General features: G+C 52.1%; 8 protein-coding genes across 8 annotated transcripts; 3 read left to right on the plus strand and 5 right to left on the minus strand.

The window, feature by feature from the left end:
- Positions 1 to 138: 138 nt before the first annotated feature.
- B0H65DRAFT_427924 (uncharacterized protein) lies at positions 139 to 4,129 on the minus strand (the record flags this gene model as incomplete). Its single annotated transcript, XM_062824719.1, has 3 exons — positions 139 to 2,589; positions 3,624 to 3,759; positions 4,107 to 4,129. 3 exons carry the CDS (start codon positions 4,127 to 4,129, stop codon positions 139 to 141), a joined length of 2,610 nt encoding a protein of 869 aa, XP_062680786.1.
- Positions 4,130 to 7,037: 2,908 nt separating this feature from the next.
- B0H65DRAFT_236173 (ferric reductase NAD binding domain-containing protein) lies at positions 7,038 to 9,554 on the minus strand. Its single transcript, XM_062822263.1, has 4 exons — positions 9,051 to 9,554; positions 8,841 to 8,993; positions 7,901 to 8,778; positions 7,038 to 7,769 (listed from the first exon to the last, which is right to left on the minus strand). The coding sequence occupies exons 1-4, from the start codon at positions 9,332 to 9,334 to the stop codon at positions 7,141 to 7,143; spliced, it is 1,944 nt and encodes a 647-aa protein (XP_062680787.1). The 5' UTR covers positions 9,335 to 9,554; the 3' UTR covers positions 7,038 to 7,140.
- Positions 9,555 to 13,356: 3,802 nt separating this feature from the next.
- Positions 13,357 to 16,448, minus strand: B0H65DRAFT_559114 (uncharacterized protein; the record flags this gene model as incomplete). The annotated part of the gene is made up of 3 exons (XM_062830120.1): positions 15,422 to 16,448; positions 13,628 to 14,298; positions 13,357 to 13,558 (listed from the first exon to the last, which is right to left on the minus strand). Exons 1-3 carry the CDS (start codon positions 15,962 to 15,964, stop codon positions 13,357 to 13,359), a joined length of 1,416 nt encoding a protein of 471 aa, XP_062680788.1. The 5' UTR covers positions 15,965 to 16,448.
- A 342-nt stretch (positions 16,449 to 16,790) lies between these two features.
- Positions 16,791 to 17,846, plus strand: B0H65DRAFT_428239 (uncharacterized protein; the record flags this gene model as incomplete). The annotated part of the gene is made up of 2 exons (XM_062824745.1): positions 16,791 to 17,082; positions 17,140 to 17,846. The coding sequence occupies 2 exons, from the start codon at positions 16,791 to 16,793 to the stop codon at positions 17,844 to 17,846; spliced, it is 999 nt and encodes a 332-aa protein (XP_062680789.1).
- A 534-nt stretch (positions 17,847 to 18,380) lies between these two features.
- B0H65DRAFT_428546 (RTA1 like protein-domain-containing protein) lies at positions 18,381 to 19,714 on the minus strand (the record flags this gene model as incomplete). Its single annotated transcript, XM_062824771.1, has 3 exons — positions 18,381 to 18,937; positions 18,997 to 19,171; positions 19,241 to 19,714. The coding sequence occupies 3 exons, from the start codon at positions 19,712 to 19,714 to the stop codon at positions 18,381 to 18,383; spliced, it is 1,206 nt and encodes a 401-aa protein (XP_062680790.1).
- Positions 19,715 to 21,532: 1,818 nt separating this feature from the next.
- B0H65DRAFT_428531 (Alpha/Beta hydrolase protein) lies at positions 21,533 to 22,709 on the plus strand (the record flags this gene model as incomplete). The annotated part of the gene is made up of 3 exons (XM_062824769.1): positions 21,533 to 21,767; positions 21,829 to 22,576; positions 22,649 to 22,709. The coding sequence occupies 3 exons, from the start codon at positions 21,533 to 21,535 to the stop codon at positions 22,707 to 22,709; spliced, it is 1,044 nt and encodes a 347-aa protein (XP_062680791.1).
- A 1,822-nt stretch (positions 22,710 to 24,531) lies between these two features.
- B0H65DRAFT_236421 (uncharacterized protein) lies at positions 24,532 to 25,605 on the plus strand. Its single transcript, XM_062822264.1, has one exon. The coding sequence runs from the start codon at positions 25,010 to 25,012 to the stop codon at positions 25,364 to 25,366; it is 357 nt and encodes a 118-aa protein (XP_062680792.1). The 5' UTR covers positions 24,532 to 25,009; the 3' UTR covers positions 25,367 to 25,605.
- On the minus strand, positions 24,612 to 24,761 carry B0H65DRAFT_428761 (uncharacterized protein; the record flags this gene model as incomplete). The annotated part of the gene is made up of 1 exon (XM_062824779.1): positions 24,612 to 24,761. One exon carries the CDS (start codon positions 24,759 to 24,761, stop codon positions 24,612 to 24,614), a length of 150 nt encoding a protein of 49 aa, XP_062680793.1.
- Positions 25,606 to 25,809: the final 204 nt, after the last annotated feature.

Consider the following 25,809-nt stretch of genomic DNA (forward strand, 5'->3'; position numbering starts at 1 on the left):
ATAACAAAACCAAAGACGCATTGCATCCTACCAATTCATCAACCTTCCAGCCCATGGGGAATATTTTAAACGAGACAATGACAGCAATAAGAGAAAAAGAAAAAAGAATCAACCACACTCAATGCACTATCCTTGTTTCTAAGCGAACTTGTGCTTGAGCTTGCTGAAGAAACCACTGACTCGGTTCTTCTTCTTCCTCTCTGGGGTGGTAGAGGCAGAGGCCGTGGTCGTGGTCGTAGTCTCAGGGCCAGTGGTGACAGTCGGCTGCTCAGTCGCCTTGCCATTGCCATTGGCAGCATGGAAACCCTCCGTAGCTGTCGGCGTTGTTGGAGTGACCGGTGTCTCAACGGGCTTGGAAGCAGCGGCTGTTGAACCATTGGCCGCTGCACCGTTCGCTGGCGAACCGTTGGCTGCCGAACCATTGGTTGCCGTGCCGTTGGTGGTTGCCTTTGTGGATGATTCGCCAGTAGGCTCAGTGCGCTTGACCTCGTGTAGGAGTTCAGCCTCAACGGCCTTCTTGTCGGCTACTACCTCGACGGGCTTGACTTCCTGTAGAAGCTGGGCCTCGACGGCAGTCTTCTCCGCTACAACGTCGGCATTGGCGGCGGCTTCGGGAGCCTTACCGGCCTTTGTGATGGAATCCTTGACGGTTCCTGGAACTGCCGAGGCCAAGGCTAGCGGGACAGACTCCGTGGGCTTCACGGTCTTCAGCAGCTCATTCTCAACGGCCTTCTTGTCCTCAACAGCGGCAGGATAAGCAGCAGCCTCGGGAGACTCATCGGCTTGCTGGAGGGAATCCCTGACTTCTGATGGAACCGACGCGGCTACGGCCGGGGGCTCGGCCTGTGTGGGCTTCACCTCTCTCAGCAGCTCGGCCTCAACGGCCTGCTTCTCCAAGACTGCCGCGGCATTGGTGGTAGCTTCGGGCGACTCGCCAGCCTTCTCAATGGAATCCTTGACCTCAATAGGAACGGCCGCAGAAATCCCCTCAACGCGTGATGCCTTTTCTGCCGCGAGGGACCTCTCAACCTCGGCAGAAGTAGGAAGAGCCTGACCGTTTTGGAACGCCGGTTGAAACGACGTAGGGAGAATATTCTGGACCGCCTGTGGTAGGTGGCCAGTGACGTCTGGCACGCTCGGGAGGCTGCTTGCAACAGTCGATGTAGCGTCAGCGGTAGTCTGCTGGACTGTGCTAGCAGTGTTGGCGGCGGTTTCCTGCACCTGGGTACCGGCACTAGCAGCAACATTGGCAGCGCTGCCAAGCACATCACTGGTGGTGTCTTTGGCGGCATACGCAGCGTTGGTGGCGGCATTGGCGGTAGTACCAAGAGCTTCGCTGGCGGTTTGTCCGATCTTGCTGCCAACATCGACAGCCGCATTGGCGGTCGCATTAACGGCACCAGGGATCTTGCTACCAACATTTACCGCGGCGTTTGCGGTGCTCTCGAGCACACCGGGGAGCTTATCGGCGGCAACGGTGGCAGCGCCGACGACAGCAGCGGCAGCGGCATTACCGGCGAATGCAACAGCATCGGCAAGGGACAAGTCAGTCTCAGCCTTTTCGGTGCCATATCCAGCAGTGCCTTCGGAGGTTGAGGGGACCTCAGAAACCTTGTGCAACAGCTCATCCTCAACGGCGGCCTTGACCTTTACCTCCTCGGCCATACCACTTGCGCCGGGCTCCACGTGGGCCTTCTCCTGACTTTCCCTGACAGCCTCGGGAACCGCAGGCTCGTCAAAGGGAACCTGGGCAGCCAAGGCAGCAGTGGTTGAGATGGGGGTGACGGTGTTGATGAAGACATCGTTGTTGCTAGTGATGGGAAGGCTGGATTCGGGGATCATGTTCTTGGAAATCGGGGGCAATGCGGCGTCGAGGCCGGGAATCCGATCGGGGCTGTTCTCGTACGATTCCTTATCTAGTGTAACGTTGGTGTTGATGTCTGCAGCCCTGACGTCATCGGGAATTTTCTCGCCGGGTGCGAGCTTGAAGGGGTTGAGAGCACCCTCAGTTGCAGGAAGAGGGTTGACCTTGAATTCGGTCTCCGCATCAGTGGTCACGGTAGGAGCAGCAACAGGTGATGTGCTGAAATCGACGCCGGGAATGCGGTCGCTCTTTTCGTACGACTCCTTATCCAGAGTAACGTGGGTGTTGACATTTTGGGCCGAGAAGCTATCAGGGATCTTTTCGCCGGGCTTGAGGTCGATGGGGTTGAGAGCGCCATCTGTGGCAGGAAGGGGGCTAACGCTGAAGGTCTTGTCGCCGTCGGCCGCAGGGGTCTCAACCCAGCCACCTGGAGGGCCGTGGTTCTTCTTGTTCTCCAGAGGGTTGCTGACAGATTGCGCCGTCGAATCGGGCGTTACAGTGTTGAGTGCGCTCATGATGGTCTCTGCAAAGCTGGGCTCTCCTGTATTGCTGCTCCCTTCTACCTTGCGGTTCTCATTCGACATGGCTTGTTGCTCTGGTTCTTGTGTTGATGGGTCTGTGGTTCTGATGAGGTTCTCGGGTAGCAAAACGTTGTTTTCGTTTCCTTCGTGGTCTTTTTCTTGTGGTGCTGTGTGATCGGTGGTCCAACGTCCGTCGACAACAAACTGTGGAATATGATTGCGTCAGTGCTTGGTCAGAGAGTTGAATGGATTGTGTCTCGTTTATATGTGAAAAATTGGAAAGTGAAAGGTAAGCGGGAACAGGACGAGGCAAGGAGGGGTTGCGCTTGGATGACGAAGCAGGAAGCGAGACTGCCCGTTCGCTGCCCTGGTCTGCCTGGCCTGCAGTGTCTGGCTGCCTGGCTGGAAGATCCCATCCCTCGTCTCTCTGGCAACCTGGCAACACGACAGAGCGCATGCGATAATGCCACCCGAAGAGGCGCCAGAACGCTGCCAAACACCTCCCACGAGCAAGGCAATGTATGGCAGTGATGAAATAAAGTAAGCTGCAGCTCCACACTAGTGCAGAGACCCTGCTTGTTCGTATGCGCAACACGCCGGCTTGAGAGCACCGATGAGTTTCTGGAGCGCAGTGCCCCATTATTTGGATGCCTTCCAGCCAGTCACGGCCTCGCTCGCGGCTCTGGCCTGGCTCGCTTATGGGGCCCCTGGTGGCTCTCTACCGTCACGCGATGTTGCGTTGCGTCATAGCCACCTAAAGAATGGGACCCAGCAGCCGCCCGAGGCCGCTGGAGCACGTCCGCGGATCGCACTGGAAATGGAGCATCAACATTCCACACTTGCGACAGCGCAAGCAACCCAAGCAAGTTGAGCAACGTCGTTCTCCAACTCTTTTCGAATTGCTCATTTCCCAAAATCCGGCTCAACATCAACCTCGGGAAATGGGTTGAGAATGCGCTTGCATCCCTCCGACGCCCTCTTTTGACTCAGCTGCTGCCCTCCTTCTCTTTATTTTGTAAGCACGCAACTGCGATGCAAACAGGTGTGTCGATAGACTCGAACGGAACTGAAGGCATCAAAGCTGCAACATCATAGGCTGGCCTTACCAGCAATGGTGTAAGTCATTCCCCATCCACCCCACATGAGGCCTGAAGGGCAGCGGGGCCAGCACTCAGCAGCGCAGCGAGCGCAGGTATTATGGGCATTGGGGGAGAAGACCAAACTGAATCATCACCAACCTTGTAGTAGACCTTCTCTGTGAAATCGGGAAGGGTGACTGTCTTTTCGAAATGGTCGCCAACCTTGTCGAGCTGTTCACTCTTGGACCAGCCGTCAAAGGTGCCGGTCACGTAGACCTCCTCAGCGGCGTGAGGCCTGTTCGTTTCAAAAGCAGACGAGTCAGCATACAATTCGCAGAAGGAGATGACACGGTGCTACAGCAATCACCATCGTGACACCGCAACGGTAGGTGCTTCATGGTGCTTCACATCCGCCCGACACTTGCAGGCTGGTGCGCGAGTTGAGTTGGGATGGCAGCGGGGGTGCATTCAGATGAGATGCCATCTTCTGGCTCCTGTCTCGCGATCCAACGCCTCATTGCACAATGGGAGATCATCGCGCATTGGATGGTGGCCGTGGACGGGCGACCGCATGCTGACGCTTCTTGCAATGTGCCGGAATGAAACACTGCGGGAGGGATTGGATGGAACTGCGCAACTGACCATCTAAAGGTAAAAGTGCCCATTGTCGGCTTGTTGATTCGTGCACTGGCACAGGGTTTCGGGACTGGAGGTTGCTTTTGGATTGGAGGGCTTCTCGAGATCGAATATGACTGAAGAGATCCTCGTGGGAGATATGTAATATTTGGAGATGCGTGGACAACAAAGAGGTCGGTGGTCGCGCGAAACTGAAGTTTGAAGGACCGGGTGGTGATTTGGAGATTATAGATGCGGAGGAGTGGCGCAACGCTGCTTGCTCTTCCTGGCTGTCGCTGACGTCAGGTTAGTCGGTAGTAGCGTATTTGGTGGTTGGAGATCGGGGAGGAAGATGGTTGCAGTTTGGAGAAACAACAACGGATATAAAAAAAATAAAGAGGTCGAAAGTTGGACGCGAGGAGGGGAAGAGTCCAAAAGAAGTCACAGAGGAACGAATATTCCAAAAGATAAAAAAAAATTCCTAAGCCTTGCAGTGATCCTCTCGTACGACCTGGGCCAGTCAGCTCCTCAGCTTGGATCGATCAGAAAGAAGGAGCAATTCAAATTGGACCTGCTGCAAAGAGGGACCAAAGAGGGGGTCAGAGAGCCCATCCACTGGGACCAGAGACCGCTTGCAGGGGGCCGCCAGGGCAGCAGGGATGCGAGGCTCCACATCCGGCGGGTCCTCCAGGCTGTTAGTGTCACTTCTTTTGTCTCTAAAGCGAGCACTCGCCATTTTGCTCCTCATCGACCGGCATTCATCTCGACACACACAGTCTGCACAGCAAAGGGGCGGCCGGTTGCTCACAACGAATAGCAAGCACAAGCGAACAACGGGCTTCCGATGCGCCCGGTTGGTCCAGCTTATCAAAGAAAGCCCGTCGCCAACAAACATTCGTCAATTCGGGTGGTGGGCGGGCGCTGCTGTGCAAGCTGTGTGCACCACCTTCGACCACTTATCAACAAGTCGTGTCCGTCACCGCCATCTGCTCCGTTATCAATGGGAAAAAGGTTCGATTCCCGATTCCAGGCGTCAAGTCCGTGTCAGTGCCAAACGTGCCGCAACTCATTGGATGCAAGCAACAAAGACGAGACAATCAGATGGGAGGGTAAGAGGCCAAGAGGGGAAGGATGCTTGAAGTGCTTACCGTGACGAGGAGCTAACGTCCAGGGTACAAAATCCATTCTCAACTGTCCCATGTAACCTCAGCCCCTTGCCCAGCACACATTCATTCTTTGCACCGATGTTGCCATTGTTCAGTTGTTGTTCAGCCTCTTCCTTTTTCCCAAGAGGCGTCAAGTCCGAATCCAAACCGCAGACATATCGACCATAACAGCATACGGGCTCATCAGTTCGGTTGAACACGAGAGAGGAGCCCGATACTTTATATAACAACCGACAGACGTTCTTGAACCAGCTCCATCCACAGACTCCACTACATACTCACTATCGACGAGTTGAGATCACGATCTTAGAGATTTGAAGCCGGTGGGGTGCACTGTAAACAATGTGCATGACCCCCAACAAAAAGGGATTGATAAGATCGGCGCTAAGTAGAGGTAACCATGCCGTTGATAACTACCTACAACTCCGGCTCTCGCCGTGGTCGTCCCAAGCCAACTTTCTTTCGGTGTCCCTTCTCCTTACCAGCCTCTTCTCGCCTCTTTTTCTTCCTCGTCAAGTTCTTCTTTTTCTTCGAAGCTCTTCCGCTGAAAATCATATGTTTTCTTTTCTTGAGGAAAACTTTTTCCCAGCATGCTTCGACTATTGGCTGACGCAATACCGCCAGGGGTATCTGTCTATTTTCAGTTAACTCCGTCCTTAGTGTAGAGTCAGAGACCGGGCTTCTTTTTTAAGCGGGACTATGATGTGCAATAGCAAATAACGTGCATCATCTTCACGTCGCTATCTCGCATCCCTGGCTCGCCTGGCTGATCGCTGTCTCCAACACAAGTGAAAGAAAGGCTCCATCAAACACATGGGTTGATTGTTGGAAGATCCTTGGCAAAAATTCGTGCTAACAGACTTGGCCGTTGGAAACCACCTGATTTAGATAGTCCCGCCAACTTTGTCGTTTTTCTTACCCTACCCGGTACTTACAAAAACGTGTTGGAGAGGTACATCGCTATTCGTGCACTCACCAAGTTCATGACGGACATCTCAAGAAGTTATTCGGATTATCCACCATCCATCGAGAATCATCTACACCGACAGGAGTGCTTGAGACGTCTTTCAATATGCTTTCTTTTTTTTTTTTTTTCGTGCCAACATTTTTCTTTTCCCCTCCTCTCTTGGTGATGGCGCACCGATGTCGGCGATTGTCTCTTCAATTTTGTTGCCCAGTCACAGCTTCGGAACACTGTACCAGCTGCGCAGGAGCTGATGGCCAGCAAGGTACCCGATCCCGACTGCCCTATCACAACCAGCTTCATCATCATCGTCCAGTCGACGACCGCAACACGGAAGAATTTTCACTCGAGAGTTTGTTCTAGATTTCAGTTTTCAAATCCCGAAAGGAGCCAACACGTTGGCTTTAAAGCAGCAAGATGCGAAAATGGCCAGAATGGCACTTCATCGTGGCGGACGTCGACGCAATGGAAAGGGGCGTGCAGAAAAGCCCACATGTGAATGGACGACATCCAATGGGCTGGTTGGTTGGCTTCTTCTCGGTCAACGTTTTGTAACAACATCAGGAAAGATCGAGAGTCGTGGTCGTTCATGGGTGGTTGATAGGCTCCATAAACCTTGACTCCCCCTAGCTCGAAATAAAGGCCCCGAGAATGAATGTTGGTAAACAAAAACTCCGAGCAGTACCTGCGTCCGGACCCTCCCAGATCCATTTCGGGTTCATCCATCCAAAAACACAAACAAACTGGGACACAAGAGACAACAGCAACTATACCCCAAGTACCCCTGATTCACATTCACGATGGGTGCAAAAGAAGGGCTATACACGATGGGATTGCCAACTATCATTGATCATAAACCCATGAAAGTCCGAGAGAAAAAACGATTCGAATCCCCTTTTTTGTCAATCCTTTTCAACGGCTCGCAAAACATTTACCATCCAAACTGCTCACAATGTAGCTCCACCCCCGGCCCGTCTCCCTGTATCAACCTCGCCGTCGTATCTCTCACGACACGCATCAGCCCGTCCGGTCCGCACGCCGCCACGAGCACGCGCTGGTTTGAAGGGGTACCGACGACGGCCTGGCGGATCAGTGTGGCCATGTCCGGTCTGCCGGGCTTGATGGCGTGCTCGTAACCGTGCGCATGATGGGGATGAGGATGTGATTCGGTGCCAGTGCTGTTGTCCGCCGCCTTGCTGTGGTGAGAGACCACGGCAAGGCCGCCGCCGTGTTCGAGATCCTTTTCTGACAGGGTCGATGATTGGTGGTTCTGGTGCTGATGGGTATGGATAGGTAATGGCAGTTGAGACATCTTTTCGGTATCTGGGGAGCCGCTGCCGCCGCTATCGGGCGATAGAGGTGGTGAAGATCCTCCCGAAGACGATTCCGAAGTGCACGGTTGTGTGTGGTGCAGCAAGCTGTGACCGTGAATGTGCGGCAAGTGGTGGTGGTGCTGAGAAGCGACTGGTGATCGTGTCACGTAGATGGAGACGTCGACTTTGGGTGAGTGTGCATGGCTTTTCAATGCTTCCAGGTGTTCCTTGAACCATGCTAAGTTTTCTATATCACGGACCCAAAACAGTCAGTTACTCTCCCTTGACAAAAATCGTCATAGTCATGGTTCATTTCGAAAACTGATTTCCATGCGAGCAACAATGAAACGGTCACATCGTGTATGGGGCAAGACTCACCGTGTTTCTTCACAGCCCAGATGAATGTGATGGTCTTGTGAGGTTCATCGTGTAACCTCTCAAGAATGTTCGCCACAAGGCCAAACGTGAAAGTAGCACCTCCGCCGCCCGCGATGAGGACAATCTTATCGTAATCCATAGGATCCGGAAATGTGCCGTAAGGTCCATCGAGAGACGCCCTCACACTGATACCTGGGTTGGCAACCGCGTGTTGGTGGAGATCGCGAGTGAAGCCATTTTGTGCCTTGATGGTGAATTCCAAAGAGTTCGTCTTGTGGATCGTGAAAGGATGCATTTCGAACTTGCGTACTGCCGGTATCCAGATGAAGCAATGCTTTCCTGCTGCCGCCCTGGCGGGTGCTTTCTTGAATATGACTTTGGTGCCACCATCAGGGAGAGGATACAATGTCGCCTCGTTGTTCAAGCTGTAGTATAGAACTCTGGTGATCCTGATAAGGTGATCAAGAACCCACATGGACGCCACCAGAAGTATGACGATAATCCCCTTCTTTGCAACCACCGGCTGATGAAATCCAAGAGCAACAATCCCCATGATCCAACTCGAAATGTGGACCACGTAAAAAAGCTCGTACCAGATTCGCCGGAGGATGGTGGCCGAGAGGACTACCGTCAAGAAGGAAAAGCCGGCCACGATGGCCGCGATTTCAGTCCGGTCTTTGAACTTGGTAACCATCATTCCTGACTCACTGAAGAATGTGGTGTACAGGGACGCGTGGAGTACCATCCAGATGAACATCGTGTATCCGGCAATTCGATGTAGACAGTTAAGCCTTTCATAGGAGTAGGCAGTGAGGAAAGCCAAAGGGGTGTTCTTGAGTGCCAGAAAGATGACGAGTCCAAGGTTTGATAGAGCCAGCCTTGACGCAGACTCTGATTAGTACCTTGAGGCAAAGTATTAGGAGATGCATGAATGACTTACCGGCCAAACCTGGAGGCAAAGTTGGCTTTAGAGCTGGCATCTACGTTCGTGAACCCAACGGCAACATTGGCCACAACATATGTTGTAACGAGTAGCGCATGCCCAGCCGATTTGAAGCCAGGGACCTTGCGAACAAGAAGGCTCCTTACGAACCTAGTGTAGAACCCGTCAGTACAGGCCGTAATTCGAAAATTAGAGTATGGTACATACCTCTCAATCGCAACAAAGGGACGTCCCAGTGTAGCTAATGGCCTCCATGACCGTTCTGCTCTAACACAAAGCCATCTCGTCCAGTGGAAGACGACGAAGAGAGCAACTAGGCCACATAGTGCTGCTGCGTACATCTTCATCATGTGCTCGTTCTTCCGCTGCCTCATGGCAAAAAAGGCTTGCATGGCAGGACTCTCATGACCTCCGTCACTCGGAGCAGCTGCTCCTGCTCCTGTTCCGGTGTGCCCTCCGCCACTGGGAGTATGAGGTGATGGTTGGGACATTATGAATGCGTAAGATAGTCACGAAATGATGGTGAGGGGATGAGTGACGCTCTGTGAACGAAGAGACCGGAGTGTCCGTTAAGGAGAGGTGGGTGAAGCAACGAACGCTCCTTCCTCTCAAGCCAAGATTCTTGGTTGAACTAGAGGGCAGGTATGAGGGACAAGGTAGGAAGGCACGCTTTAAGGCTTGTACGATGAGGAAGGAACACATGAGGGAAGGAGCGAAGGTCTAGACCTTCTGAAGTCTGGCCAAGATATATCTCCATCTTGTGAACTATACCTCTAGCCCATGTTGCCTTCCCCCCATCCGCTCGGGGCATCTTTGCCGAGTGTTCTCGTACCTGATCAGGTACTTGTTTTTCCTCCCCAGGGGGTAGTACCAAATGGGAAGTGATTGGACGGGTGAGAGCAGGATAAGGTCGGTATAAAACCTATTTGAGATGACGAGTCTATCACATGAAAGAAAGCTGGATCCTGGCGGATACGGGCAGAACGGCAGTGGGAACCTGTTGAAAGGTTCATGTCCGATATGGTTGCCCAATACCAACGTGGGATTGAAGATACTGTCAGCCTGGCGGAATAACCAGCACTTGACTGAACAAGATAGTGTAAGGATGACTTGTGAGAGTGGTGACCATTGTGGAACTCTTGGATGGACAAGCAGGACGACCCACGTCTACGGATGCTGGAAGGGTAGCATTTGTAATCCGGATAAAGCGCGGGATATAATGAAAGGAGCTGGACAAGTACCGCCTAACCGTGAGAAATATGGAGAGGTGAGTAGATACACTTCTTCTCTACCCCAGGATTTGGTCTGCTTGGTATGGCATTTCAACCTTGTTTACCCCACAAACGCACGTAATCTAAGCACGACATGGCTTCTTCAAAGGCAACTGAACCTCTTGTGACGAGTTGAGATTTGCACCTTCTTGGTGTGACGTGCCAGCCAATATCCTGGATAGTCCATCCTCCTCGGCAGTGCGAGTTTGGAAGTGCACCTCTATGGTGCAAGATGGTCGGACTCCCAAGGGCAAGGGAGGCTCGACGTTGAGACGGAGCAGCGTGTGCCTTGATCAGGGGTAAAGACGTTCAGATATCGTGAAGCAAGCCCTTTCATCAACGGCCTTATACGCGGTGCAACATGTCATCACCCTCCACAACAGCCACGACAGTCCTCGACCTGCAGCTTTAATTGGCATGGAGCTTGATAGCCCACGTGAAGGCACGGTACCTTGGGTGGTAGCGGAGATATGGCGAGTCCGTACCCGAGAAACCCACACTATTGTATCAAGCCTTCAGAAAGGGAAGTCCCGTAAGCACGATGCATAAACGGGGGTAACTGTGAAGTCCGCTATTAGCGGTCAAGTCGAGGTGGGAGAAGAAAGACGTACCCCAAAGAGTAGGTAGGCAGATAGGTGAGCCGGTCGGTAGGGTAGCCTGGTACTACTGGTTGACATCAACGGCCTATAACTGGATTTTCAGGTATAACAAACAAGCCACTCGATATGTTGTAGCATGTAGGCTTGATACCCAATACGCAGGGGAAATAAGAGGTTGCCAATTCGAAACGGGGTGATTTGGGAGATGCCAGGATGTGGCTCTGACAGTCGAGAATGAGATGAAGATCTCAACACGGCATATAATGCTTTGGTGCGGCAGTTTGACTTGGAGGTCGGGCCTTGTTGCTGTTTCTTAATGACTTTTGTTGGTGTGAAGGAAGACGTGTTTGGGTTGAAAGGTGGGAAACCGCAGTCTTGTTCGAAATGCATGGACGTTGACTTCTGTGGTACTCAATGCTTGGAAAGCTTGGCATTATGATTTCAGGCAAAGTACCTGCATGGTGCAGATTGCATCGCACTTCAGCTGATCTCATCACTGTCCCTGTGATGGACCGTCAAGATACCTCGAACACTCCCTCACGCACGCCATAGCCATATTGAAGTCTGATCACTGCTGTTCCATCTCTCCCCTCACCCACGACTACGCCGAGGATCGATGTCATCGCAATAAGTACTCGATCCCATACCCCAAAGCGTGGGTTATGGAGGATCACTACTGCCTGCCTAGCTGAATACCACATATTGCAAGTTGCCAACGCGGTGAAATCAGTGCAGGTGTCCGGCAAAGGCCCGATGGTTTGCGGAGAGAAGTCCGACGGTGACGACTGCGTGGTTACATTGCCTCCTTGAATTTTTCTCAACGGGGTCCTTAAGCAGCGGGATATAAGCACCAAACCAGCAGCTCGATTCCTTGCAGACGGCGGTACGACGGTATAATCCCGGGCCGGCCTATCTCGCATAACCTTCGCCTGCAGTGAAGCACCCCCACGGTTTCAAATGGGTTCGGGTATACAGGATGAAGGTAATCGAAAATAAGACTGAGAGTGAGAAAGGAAGGTGTATATTATGTTATTATCCTAGACTTTGACAACGATAAAAGATCTGGAGCTCTGTGTTTTCTTCGTGGATTGCACTATCGGTGCAAGTGACGACGAAATCTAGGCACTGATTGGGACGGAGCGACCAGCATACAGTGTGTATCCAGCTAACTTGCGAACTGTGTACCTTTGGCCTCTTCAACGTTGAGGATTGTGGCTGCCGTCAACTTAAACTACTACCGCGTGGGGTCGAACGGTGCGTAGCGGCAGCCAGAAGCACTTGCTCCATTTGGAACCTCGCAAGCATCCTCGCCGAAGACGCAACCTCAATTGGGGTGGGGTGGGGGAAAACGGTAAGAGAGTGGGGATGGGTCAGAAAGCCACCCTATTTCCCTTCTGGCCTGTGCCAGGAGTGTCCAGATTAGGGTTTCGCATGACGACTTCGAGTTGGCAGTATCTCATCGAGTTGCGCCTTCCAGATTCAAGACCAAGTGCGGGATGACTTCTGCTTATCAGTCTGCAGTCCTACCATGGACCCCGTTCGATCCTAGAGGTCCTCATGCGACACTCTCTCGAGACGCTGCTCTCCCATTCCCTTCAGCTTTATAAACAGTCTCCTAACAAAACAAGACAACTGTCACTGCTTTATTGCTAACCACTAACCAATTCTGGCATCGAGGCCAGCGCATACGCAGAGGTATTGCAAGTATCTACCCGCTGCCGGCGAGCCTAAGCGGAATCGTCTTCGTGCAAGCTTATTTCGACGGTACGGTCACTTGATTGGCCGGCAAATAATTAAATTGTTCGGCTACCTATGTGGTCAACCCTACAGACCTTCCGCTGTTCACGTCTGGTTGCCGCTTGATATTACGGACTTGCCCCAAATTCTCTATACTCGGTACGCCGAATCCTACTGCCCACTGTCCCGCTGTCTCTTGTCGGGGCATTGCTGGGAGCTCGCAAGAGGAAGGATACGGTAAAGTCTAAATGAGCTCTCAGTTACTGTACCATGGGACCATGTTTACTGACCGGCGGATCCCCTTGGTATTCGGACATCATCTACCTTTTTCTGCTTTCTAATACGGCTGGGCTCATCTGTCAGCACTTACTGATCTTTTCTTCCGGAACTCCAAGCATCATAAACCAAGGAGAAACTCAAACGGAATCGTTGGGCGACACTTCGTATCGATCAAGCCTGTCGGCCTGACCGTATTGCGGAAAGCCAACTTGCTAACTGCTTCAGCCGGTGAGGAACAGAAACACACATGGAAGAAGCCGGGGATTAAAAAAGCCACCGATGTGCTGACATTGACGGTTAGATTGAATATGAGGGAGGTCTATCACTTTACAAGTGTCTGGAGCTTTGCCTCCCATTCGAAGCAGATCAAATCAAAAATATATGCCCAATAAGGATGTGACACTGCTTTAGAAAGCCTACAGCCAACCATCGGTTGCACCCTGAATCTTAGGTGAAGTGGTATGAAGAATGTGCTTTCAGCATCCTAACGATGTTGTAATTGTGGGATTCCTACAGGTACGCGGAACATAAGATGGGACTCTAATACCTAGAACCACTACCGGCCACTTGATATCAACCATGGTACCGTTTGGACAGCAGTTCTGTCAAACGTCATTCACCTTGCTCTTATTTTGTTTTCCCAAGTTTAAACGCAGCATCAGCCATCACTGACTGTACGGCCTCATAGCCCTTCCAGAACTCCTGTTCCATCTTCCCAAACAACGACCGGGCCGCATCACGATCTACCCAGACCGCTACCTTACCAATAGCCAACCGAGCCGCACCGGAAGACAGCCAGCTGCCCAGGTACATCATACCCAAGACAAACCTAAAGAACTGCCACCATGTTGTGAACATGATAACAGCGCTGTGGCCCCCGTTGATATGCGGACCATACCATCTAGAAAGCTGTGAGCCGTTATGCACAGCAGTCGCAAAATCGCAGCAGACGCGGTAGACGAGGTAATAAAACCCTGTCTGCATCACCCACCACCAAGGCTCACGCTTGAGTTCTGTAGGTTGTTGGCGGTCGCTACGGCTCGTTTTGTCATCGCAGGTACAACAAACTTCATTCTTATCATGTTGGTGCTGCGAGGCAGTTCGGTTCGCGGGGGATAAAGAAGAGTGGCTCAATTCGGTGGAAAGCATTTCTCCTGGTCCGAATCCCTCAACATCTCTCTGTTGCTCGCTTCTTTGCAACTCGAGCTGTTCCTCCGATAGGTCCCTTGATGAAGTTGTGGGCAAAGCGGCGTCTTTGCTTTTGACCCGGGCAAAATGGCTTTTCATCCTCTCCTTGAAACTCGTCGCCGTCGGGGTATCATCGACAGCTTCTGAACTCCGTCTTGAGCGGAGGCTCGGGAAGCCGGAAACGGTATCGGTGGTCTCTTTGACGCAGTTGTCTGACGAGCGGCGGTAACCGCGGTTATGCTGATCATCATCGCTCAGATCTAGCTCGAGCGGATATATTTCCTTCTCCTTCCCCTTTCCAGTTGGATCGAGTCGCCCCTCGATACTGCTATCGGAAGCAGCTGGTGTTTCACTGACGCCTTCTTGTCGAGAGCGAAGGCCCTGCTCGCTATGTTCGAACGGTTCTTCGGAACAGGACTGGCCTGTGGTGACTTCGTCTAGCAGCTCTGTCGAGCCCCTGAGAGCTTTTGGCGCTTGAGCGTCCTGTGGTGGATAAGGCTCGTCGCATAAAGAATCGAGTAGAGGATCATCTTGAAAGGGGACATGCTTGTGCGGAGGGCTGTCGTCTTCGTTGCTGTCGCCACCGAGCGTGGCTTTCAGTTCGGCCGAGCTTGAAGACTCCCGAGGTATGCTTGGGTTGTATGGAGTCTTGGAGACTCCTTGGCTGATATCTCTAGTTGTATCCATCTCGTTTGACAGTGAGTGACGCTGGCCGCGGTTGCTGCTAAGTCCTGAACTTGACAATCCTTAGGACAAATAAAGCAAGAATTGAACAGGAAATTGAGAATATGGGTGCAAACTAAAGAGTCAACGTAACTTTGTGTTGAATTTAAATAGTGTCCATTTCCGGACTTGGATGAAAGAGAGCTTCCTGCTGGGGTGCGTTTCGGCACAATAAAGACTGCTTCTTTGCAGATGTAAACAATAGCTTGTTAGAAGGACGGAGCACTCTCTGCATGAATCCTCTGTCACTGACCTCCTCTCATCTCCTGTTCGTTCTTCTCTGCATGATGGTTCGTCGCCTTTCTAGTTTAGACTTCCTCAGCCATTCTTCAATGACCTTTCAACTACGCAATGCTTATTGGAAGCCTGATTCTTCCAAATGTTTCATGGTGGAACATTAAAAATGTGGTCTATCAAATCTGACTTAATATTGAGAAGGGATATTGCAAACGGATTGAAAGTGATGATGTCTGTTGACGAGAAAGGCATGGCCTCATCTCTTTCAGGCCAGTGAGAACGATCAGGATGGTACAATTCACCGAGGCCGCCCAGATATCCATCTCCCCTCAACCGATCTTAGAATCGGTACCGTTGTCAGCCTTCTTACTCCCCTCCCATGCTCATCAACCACCCAAAACGGCCGAGTTGACATGGAGTCCCTCCTCATACTTCTTCGCTGCCGTGATGATATCTCACTGTCAGCATCACCTATACTATCCCTCTCAAAAAACTTAGTATCCGGACAACCAAAGGTATGACTTGATATTCGCTCCTCTCTCACTGCCACCTCATCTGTTCCGTATTCACTACTAACCTCCTCGCTAGCGCTGGAGTAGTAACTCTCCCTCCACCTTCCCATCCTCCTCTGGCACTCTTTCGTCAGAGCTTCCAGTCCTTCTGGGCCCTTATCAGCTGCGAACTCACGCACGCTTGCCGCGCGAATGTAACACCAGTATGCCTTGTCCCATTGGGCCATTCGGCGAAAGCAGTGGCCGCGGAAGAGCTGGGATTTCGCAACTAGTTGAGGTTGGTCGTAGTAGGAAGCGAGGTCGAGGGCGTGATCGGCGTGGGAGAGAGCTGTGGCTGTCCTTGCTCTGGAGCCGGGCAGGACGGAAGGAGTAGGTCTCGGGCTCCGTTCTCCTTGCCCTTGTGAGAGAAAATGGTCATAGGTAAAGTCACCGGTACTACCACACTCGAGAAGGATCTTGCAGCGAAGAAGGGAGTTGTTGATAGCTCTGGTTGATTCGATCCTTGAGGCGGCAGGACCTCTGGACATTGATCCACCTCGTAGGTGCGCCATTCCTGTGGATTGACGGAGTAACATGAATGGGATGATTGAATGTTTCGATTCGGATCAAAAAGGGCCAAGAATCAAGTGTAAAACCGGGCGCATGTCATCTTCGGACTGGCTTCATCGATTCACCACGGAAACGCATGGGGAGAAGAAAGATGGGGTTATATAAACCGCCAATTGTCATTTTTCCTGTCTTTGCTGTAATCGAAAGCCTATATGACATACAAAAACCTCTGGATAAAGGAAATGCCCGTGATCAAGGCGCATTCTTGTGAAGGGAGACGGACGGAGGAGGCGGAGGGGGAAAGACCAACAAAGGAGAATGCGCTCACAAAGCGTTGGTGCCCCACCACCATACGTAATGGGTCATGGCTGAATGAGATCGGATGAGATGAACCGTGCCTGCCCATTATGCAGTGATGTCCTTTTCCTTCCACATCGTAGGTGGTTCTGTCGAAAATTCGAAGTCGTCGTCCAAAATTGCAACATGGAAAGAATAATGTTTCGGCAGTGTCAAGCGCGATAACACCCCTGTCGTGGGGTTTGGTTCGGGAGGATGGCGGCAGGCAATTTCATATCGGAAAGAGCAATGCAACATTACCGTAAGCAGGAACCAACGACGAACCCCCATCGGGAAGTACGCACGAAACCGTCGGGATCTACACCAAGTGTTCTTTCTCCAAAAAGGCATCAATTTCTTGCGAACAAGTCCTCCCCGAGGTTGGGTATCCGAGCTCCCTGTAGCCTCATTCGGGTCATCCCTTCGTTTGTTGGCGCGTTGGCTCGGTTGGTTCTGCACTTCGTCAAAGAGAAACCCCGGATCGGCACCTACCCCACCATCGCCGACATCAACGCAATGCGCGCCTTGCTTTCAGAGGTGGCTTCTCAACGAGCCAACAAAGTATTCGCCCAGTTACCATTCGAGTTCTTTCCCCGTGCCCTTTTCGACGCGAGGTGGCAGCGAAGTCCCTATCTCGGCAGGTATCTGATCAGCAACTTCAAAAAGGGCTGGTTTGTCTACCTTTTCTGCGGCGTCAACGCGGCCGTCTTTGCCATCTGGCGATACCCTTCCCTTCTCGACCTCCCCTCCAAGCTCTTTTCCTCTTTCCAAACAAAACAGCAACCACAAGGGAGGGGTGGTAGAAGTAGTAGAGGTCTGGGCAACAACGTGAGGACCATCCACGATCTCAATAGGGATCAGGAAGGCGAGAGGAGTGGTAGAAGTAGTAGAGGTCTGGGCAACAACGTGAGGACCATCCACGATCTCAATAGGGGTCAGGAAGACGCGAGTTCGAAACGATCTGGATCCTTCCTTAGCCTTCAGAATGAGGCCAATCACTTGCAGACCCTCCGCCGCCACTTCACCATCTCCCTCGACAACAGTGCCCAAGGCCGTTGGTGGACCATTCTCACCTCGGCTGTCTCGCACCAGGATCTCGACCATATTGTCAAGAACCTGACCACCTTCATCAGCGTGGCCAGTATCGGTATCAACAGGGGTCTGTCCAACGGCCAGCTCTTTTGCGTCTGCCTGGGCTCTGCTGTCGCCGGGTCGGTGGGCCAACTATGGCATTTTGCACACAAGGTGGAAAGAGATCGCCAGAGCCGTCGGCGAGGAGTTATTATGACCCGTTACGGCTTGGGGGCGAGCGGCATCGTGAGCGGGTTGAGCGTTGCTATGGCTATGCTCTTTCCATATACTCCGGTGCAAAAGTTTGCTGGAATGCTGCCGCTGCCGCTGCCGCTGCAGTTGTGGACGGTACCTTTGATCAGCTTTGCCTACGATTTGTGGATGTTGAACGATGAAAGTTCCAAGATTGGACACGGGGCGCATCTTGGTGGTGCCATTTTCGGGGGACTGTACTCCTTTTTTGCATTGAGAGGGCTCAGCCTGACACCTCACCGGTGGTAATGTGGCATATGAGGAATGTATGGGCGCGTACAAGAGCCCGAGTTACTCAGGTTCTTGCCTGGGAACATGGGATGGGTAAGCTAGACACTGTCATCGCCTTGAGCTTTCCAGGTTGCACGATCGGTTTAACAGCACGTGTAGAGCGCAGATCATGTTCGGTTACTTTGGTTGACCATATTTGAAGTGTTGGTCAGAAGCAAAAGCAAGGGATGTATCTACAAGTCTCTCCTGTCCCCAACGCCGCGTATACAAAGGAGTGGTATCATGATGAAAGAACAAAAGCTGTTGCAAAAACTCAAAGGGAGACCGTAAAGGAACGACTGGCAAGCATGGTACCAACCCTTCCAAGTTGGCCTTACGTTTGCCGTCATAAAGCAAGTTCAACTTCGACAAAAGATATCGAAGTGATGGGGCATGGTGTCTACAAGAAGAAAACGCAAACACACAACATCAATTTGTCGAAGCCGTCCTGTCTCCTAGGGAGACAAAGCTCAAGGTAAAAGTGGGTAGAAGCAACAGATCTAGGACCTGCAGTTAGCCCCAAAGCGCATCAGGGTCAACAAGCTTCTGCGCCTCTCTAGGCGTTCTCCTCGGCGTCTCGGCCGGCATAGACCCTGAAAGGGGCGGGCTTCCCGCTTCGCTGGGCACGTAGGGTACAACCTGTACCGGGGTAATCTCATAGGGTGCCCGCTGATACACGCGCTTGTCTTGCGGCGATGCCAACGGTGGGGGTGGTGGCGGATATATGGAATGGTATGACCGCGGAGATGGTTGCGCAGTCATGGGAGATGCTGGAAATGGCTGTGAAATGGCTCTCTTTCTGTGCTGGCTTGTCGATGGCCGCCAGTTGCGTAGAGGCAGATCTGACTCATCGCCCGCAAGCGTGAACGGGGCAGTCTCAGCCCAAGATGATCCAAAGGCCCTCCCAACAGGTGCCATGGAGAGAATGATAGCGGCGACAAGTACGAGGGTGTCGTCAAGTACTAGCGAGACGACTTGGGATTGCACGAGGCCGCTTGCGAGCCCTCCGGTAAAAGCAGCCAGTCGGATAGATGCTCTTACTAGCAGAAGTACCGAGGCTGCCTGTATGCCTGTTATGGTGTTAACAAAGGTCCGTTCCTGTGGCAAAAGGGGAAGGCACGGAACTTACAAAGGAGGAATTTTTTGAAGTAAGAAGACAAGTAGACCATGGAAAACGTGGGATCAAAGATAAACCGGCGATGAGATAATTTGAGCCGGAAGTACCAGTAGCCACCCAAGAAGAGGGCAAGACTTGTCAACTGTAAAGCCAACCCGGTCAACAGGATGTTCAATCCCTGATGTCTCTGCAGTTTCCGGGTCAGTAAGCCGCTATTCAGGTACCACAACCAGGATTTCAGGGTATCAACACGTACCTCAAGCTCAGTATCGCTCGTAGCTGATAGAGCAATCCCGATGGACTGGAAAGCCAAGGTGAAGATATCGAGAGCCACAAACACGATATTACAGTAGATGGGCTCCGGAATGAGGCTGAACTGCTCGCCATAGATAACCATGACATGCGGAAGAACCAGGTAGACGGCGGCGCTGATGAATGTCGGTCCCCATAGTGTCCCTATCATATATAGGAGGAAACGGCCTTCGCTGGCAGGGTTCGACCGTAGCAGTATTTTCCCAGCATGACCCACAACCTCGAGGAGTAGGCCAAGCGTGGTCAATACGGCATAAAGGGGCGTTTTGTAGCGGACCCCCGTAAATGTGTTGATAGGGATGAGTGCGGCGAAAGCAGCAAGCATGAAAGCATTGCCGGCAGGGGATGTCTGGTATGACAAGAAGCCACCGGGGACGGGGCATGATGTGTCGGAACTGCAGTCTCGGGTGGTCAACATGTTGTCGGATTTGGAGCCGCCTGTGTACTCATCGACGTTGATAAAGTTGATGACATGCGGGATGGACGACATGCGACTGGGAAGAGACATAAACATGGCCGTCGGGTGGTGGCACGCCCATCGTAGAGATATATCCTCAAACCAGTACCCATCCTACGGGCCGGCTCATCAGGATGCCTTTCCGGCCTCGCCTCGACACTGACCCGACAAACTGGAACCGCGTAGTACCGGGCGCTTAAGGTCCATGTTCGAGAGGAGAACCAGAAGGTGAAGATGGCAGATTGCCGATCAGCCAGAAGCGCACCTGCTGCCGACACAGTACGAACAAGACGCCGGGGGCCCGGGATGCTTGGTAGTGAATGAGGGCCGGGCCGTTGTTTGTTTCGGTCAGCACCTTACACAGTAATGCCATGGTTAACAACACCGGTGTTGGACTCTATAATCGCAGAATCTCTGGCTCTTCCTGCCATCCATTTTATATTCGTCTTAAACTCATCCGTCAAGAACAGAGAGCATCATGGCATCCAAAGGAACACTTGGTCCAAAATGAAGCCTGAGCCGACCATTACACGCGAAATCTCAACGTTCTGGTGTCGACACACCGAGTGTCATCGCCAAGAGCCAATAGTGGACAGTGAACCGTGGCTTGGGGGCCCTTGGGGGCATTGGGGCTTGGCCTGTCTGGCTGTCTGGTCGCGCTTGTCTTGATGTTATTCGCAACCACTGCCGTAAAGGCGTTGGATCGGCTACAGCGTTGTATCGGCGTATGGTGATTCCGCACATGGTGCACAGTGAGACACCTCTCTGCCTAGCCGAGCCCTCCAAGCCCATGTCTTTTCCTGCACGAGACGCGGGATGTGAATGCTAGGTTGCATGAAGGCTGGTGAACGTTGGTTGGTGTTGGTCGGCAAAGGGTTACAGTCTTTGTGATAGCGTCTCAACTGGCCAATGGGAGATTGTTGTTGAACTTGTTGGTGCTAACGCGGCAGACTACCAATGATGGTCGATAGTGTTGACACTACGGGCCAGCGCCGACATGTTCCGGTTGGAACGCTCACATGCCATTGATCTGTTTAACCGAGCCAAACGACTAAGCGCGGTACAACCGTGCCCAGAAGAGGTGCAAGGTCGGATGGGTTGGTGTGTTGGAGGACGAAAGAAGGAAGAGAGGTGGGCGAGATGGGACGGATGAATCAATGAGAAGAAGCACGAACCAACTGTTCATGATTCATAGATCCTGATCAAAATTGGGACGAGCCGGACCTGCAGAACACAGCTAGGCAAAGTGTCATCTGATGCCAGCTAACAGACTGTCGGCAAATCATCTGCAAGTTTTGTTAGTGCCTGACTTGACAGTCGGTATCGAGCCACATCGCATCGACGACATGTCATGTCGACCTGAGTTCCCCGGGCCGCCCCTTCCTGGCTTCGAACAATCGACAGCCCCGTAATGACGAGTCTGCCGTCCAATGACATGACGGCTTCCAAGTCGCAACTTTCCTTTTCCAGCGGGTTGGTCATTTGCGCCATTGTGCCTTCCTGTTCTGTATTCCTGTAATCCTGTTCTTGTCATTTGTGCGTTGGTTCAAGTTGTGCGTTGGATTCGGTGATCGATTTCCATCTGTTGGTCTCACACCGTGACTACTCCCCAGAACCAATGTCGCGCTGAGCTCAGCAAATCCCGTTGCCACCCGGCGAACACCACCAGGGCCGCCACACTGACACAAAACACCGGCCCGATAGCCAAGCACCAAGCTCTCTACGACCGGCACATTCGACCGACAGACAGCGCATTGCAGTGTGCAGTGCTGAAGCAGCATGGAGACAGGAAAAGCCATCATCGTAGCAGTGGCGGTGCCCGCGCGAACGAGTCTACTTCGTTGCGCAGCGAGGACGATACTGACTCCAAAGACTACACCAACAGCCAGGCGCTATTTTGGAGCGTCATCGACTTGTCATCGCCAAAGCTTGGATCCGCGAAACAAGTTTGCGCCCAAGGAGTACCTGGGCAAGGAGATTGTAGACGACTATGCCATCCTAAGAGACCAGTATGGTGAGTCCCGAGTTGCGCCATCTGAACAAATACCTAAAGCACAAGTCACTGACTGCTCCAGAAACACCCAAAAACCCCATTGTTCTGGCCCACGGCCTTCTTGGCTTTGCTGAACTAAAGCTCGCCGGTTCCTTTCTGCCTTCCATCCACTACTGGCACGGCATCAAAGACGCTCTTAGCAGGAGGAAATGTGAGGTCATTACCACCACCGTCCCTCCAAGCAGCTCGGTCGAGCAGCGTGCGGCTGAGCTGGCCCGTGGCATTGAAGCCCAGGCCCAGGGAAAGAGCGTCAACATCATAGCCCACAGCATGGGCGGTTTGGATGCTCGATATATGATCTCGCAGCTCAAACCCGCCGGTGTGAGGGTCAAGTCGCTCGTCACCGTCGCCACTCCCCACCATGGCAGCACCTTCGCCGACTACTTGATGGATGAAATTGGCCCTGAACGCTTGCCCAGTCTTTACAACATGTGGGAGCGCATCACCGGCTTTGAGACGGGCGCCTTCAACCAGCTGACCAAAAGGTATATGACTGAAGATTTCAACCCCAAGACACCCGATGATCCCGAGGTCCGCTACTTCTCGTACGGAGCCATGGTCCACGAGAAACCACCGCTCCTTAGCCCTTTCCGCCTCTCCCACGGAATTATCCACGGCATCGAGGGGCCTAATGATGGTCTCGTCAGTGTCCAAAGCAGCCAGTGGGGCACGTACAAAGGAACGCTCTCTGGTGTGAACCATCTCGATCTTATCAACTGGAGCAATAGGTTCCGCTTCACCTGGCAAAAGTGGATGGGCAGGCCGCCCACGTAAGTTCTCGAGCCGCTCATCTCGACTCCCCTTCCCTTATTCTGGGTTCTTTCTGACTCCGTCGACTCCAGGTTTAATGCAATTGCCTTTTACCTCGACATTGCCGACATGCTCGCGAAGGAAGGACTATGACCCAATAAAAATACCGTGCCCGTCATCCCGTAGAACACTACTGCTCCGGTTGTTTCTCAACTTTGAAACATCGCCGCAAGTCTATATCACAACGGCCACCGCGTCTTCCATCATTACGGTGTAGGTATCAGTCACCCCCCCTCCTTTTACATCGCACTAACTTCCAAACCCCGGGATTTATCATACATGGAAGGGCCGCGTTGACGCTAACCAGAGTATTGCAGATGAATCAAAACAAATAAAAGGTGTTTTGCCCGTTATACCAAAGGCAGGTGGGCACTAACAACGCTGCAAGCTTGCGCGTGACACGGTGACACTCCGTCATAGCTGTGCTCTCAAAGGACGGATTCCTCTTGGAAGAGATATGGGCTCAGGAGAAGGGCTGCCTGATCTGCCCAATAACCTGGCTCAGAAGCCGTGAACTGGCTTTCAGAAATTGTGTGACCGAGACAGCCAATATGTCAACATCTAACCGCAAGAAATTCGGGGGTGTCTTGCGCCGATACTGTTCGACTCGTTGCTGGTCCCCGAAAGGGTCACGCAACTGACGGATACTGTACAATGGAACCCTCCGCTTAATCGGACCGGAAGACAGTCGAGTATTGCGGGGGGTTGGATCGTTCTGAACCTACAAGTCCGTCCAGATCACGATCACGATCACCAATTCATGCGACCTTCCAGAAAAGTCGGTTTTGCGTAGATCCATTGCGACAACGAGACACAGGACGACGGAATCCCGCTTTATTCCATTGCTGCATATGTGCTGAGAGCCAAACAACGACACGTGGTCGTTCCCAACAGTGAGTGTACAAGGCAATGGAACGTCACACAGCCTTAAACAAGGCGCATATGATGAAGCTCTGTCGCAAAACGGTCAGCCATCTTGTCGAGGATCTCAAAACTTCCCCGCCACTCCGGGTTTAGCGTATCATTTGGAAGTTCAAAATCTTCCGCGCAGCGTACACTTGTCCGAAATGCAACTGCCGCACAATAGCCTTCGCCGCCTTGATACCCATATGACCGGTTCCTTTAGGTCTCATGATCTGAATATAATACACCCCTCATCAGCATGTGATGACCAACGACGGCAATCAATACCTTTGCAACAAAAAGCAGACAAGACGAAATGTGAAGCTTGAGACGCAAGCAAGCACCCTCTTGCGGTTGATAGTAACAACCCTGCTCTGGCATGAATCACCTGTCAGACCCGAGAAGAGCAATGGATTGGTAAAACGGCCAGGACTCGGACACTCAAGACACACCCACCACTTGGAGTTTCATCCTAGTATGCATGACGCACCGTCTGCCCGCCTCAGTGAGGCTCTCGCCAGCCTTCATGTCTAGCATCGTGCCGGCATTTTGATCCTGGTTTGTGGCAAGTCACTTCAACCGACTAGTTGAGCAACAAAAGTGGAAGCTCTCCTTCTTCAACCGTGCAACGCTAAAACCCCGCGGCATCATGCATCAGATTCTCGAACGTTACGAATCAACAACCACATATTGATGTTGTCAGACCAGCACCAACAATGGCGGTTTTTCAATTTGGACACCGCCATGCAAAGCGCCATTGCCTCGGAATAGGCTGAGTTGGAGGGTCGTTCCCTCGCAGTGCTGGGCTAGTTGATATCTGCATACTCGTCCAGAGGGTGCATTCCATTTTGTACACACCCCCTACTGATCTGTTAGCCACCTTGAAAGGATCACTTTCTAACGGTTGATCTTAGCGTATGCCGCGACTTTCCAGCGTCACTAGGTTGATACAAACTCAGCGTCTCTACTGCATAAACTCATCCTAGAGCTGGAGTAGAGGCTAGTGATGATGAGCCACGGCTGCGTTTTGTTCCTGCATAGGTAACCTTGGGAGACCTTGGTCCTCAGATTCTCCATCCGCCCACTCAATGATCAACTGGTGGTCCACTTACATACGTTAGTTAAGCTTCCATCCCACATCCTACCTCTCATGTATAGCAAGTTCCCCAAATTCACCTTCCTTCTCAGACAACGATAACGGCAATAACTGCGGGCATATGTTTGTGGGGTGGTCACATCCATTTTCCAATATGCTTCTTGTGTCTCCTCATCAATCGTCTTATTGAAGTTTACGATTTCGGGGTCCTGCTGTCATACCTGCTGTTGTCAACGCTTGGTCTCTTAGGTTCACCAACTCATTGCCCACATTGTGGACTTGGCAGTACCCACAAGACATATTATCTTCCCAGTGCCGGCATTCCAACCCCCTCTTCAACGGATATTCTCAACTTGGTCTGGACAGCGCATGCTCATGGGTCATACCGAGATAAATGTTCGCTCTTCTGTGTCTCCTCTTCGTTTCCCCTCGTGATGGGGAGGTACATAGGCCAACGTTGAGGCCCGTCTTAGGTCAGGTTGCATGCAGACTTATAAGACGATACGACACTTGCTGGTGCATTTGTCCAGAAGGAGGTCGGGACATTGGATTCTTAATTTACTCTTCCGGTGTTTCTCTGAGCCTTATGGGTGCGAGGTTGTGGATATGTCTTGTTCTCCAAGATGCTACCGTAGCTCTCCCGCAGTCACGGCATGTGCATCGACATCATGCACGAGGTTACAATGCTCGTGCTGACCTCGATGGTCAAGCTTGCCCGGTTGGAGACAGATACTACAACCACCTTGATTAACAAACTTCCAGATCTAACTCTCTCCCATGTCTGAAGTCGAGCCCCCTCCATGGCCGTCAAACCATAGCAACTCTATGTTCACCTGTCCTCGTCACATTCTGGTTCAGGCCACCTAGGTTGGAGCAGTGCTGCACACAAGCCAAGTCGTATACAAGTCAAGCCAAGTCAGCTTGTTGGGAGGCAAGTCAAGTCGCCCGAAAGCCTGTTCAAGTTAATTCAAGTCCAGAAGCTGACTTGACTTGTTGGACTTGTTTCTCCAAGGCACGGACATATATGTACTAAAATATCCCCGACTGTAGGTATCTGGAGGGGGGTGCATATTGGTCTGGTACAGGTATTGACGCAAGCAAGTTAATAAGCCAAGTTAAATCCGAGGTCAAAACAAGTCAAGTACACGCTTGTTTTTTTACAAACAAGTTAAATTAGACCCCCGACTTGATTTG

This window comes from Neurospora tetraspora (genome assembly GCF_033439725.1).
Source record: "Neurospora tetraspora strain CBS 560.94 chromosome Unknown B0H65scaffold_5, whole genome shotgun sequence".
Classification (NCBI taxonomy): domain Eukaryota; kingdom Fungi; phylum Ascomycota; class Sordariomycetes; order Sordariales; family Sordariaceae; genus Neurospora; species Neurospora tetraspora.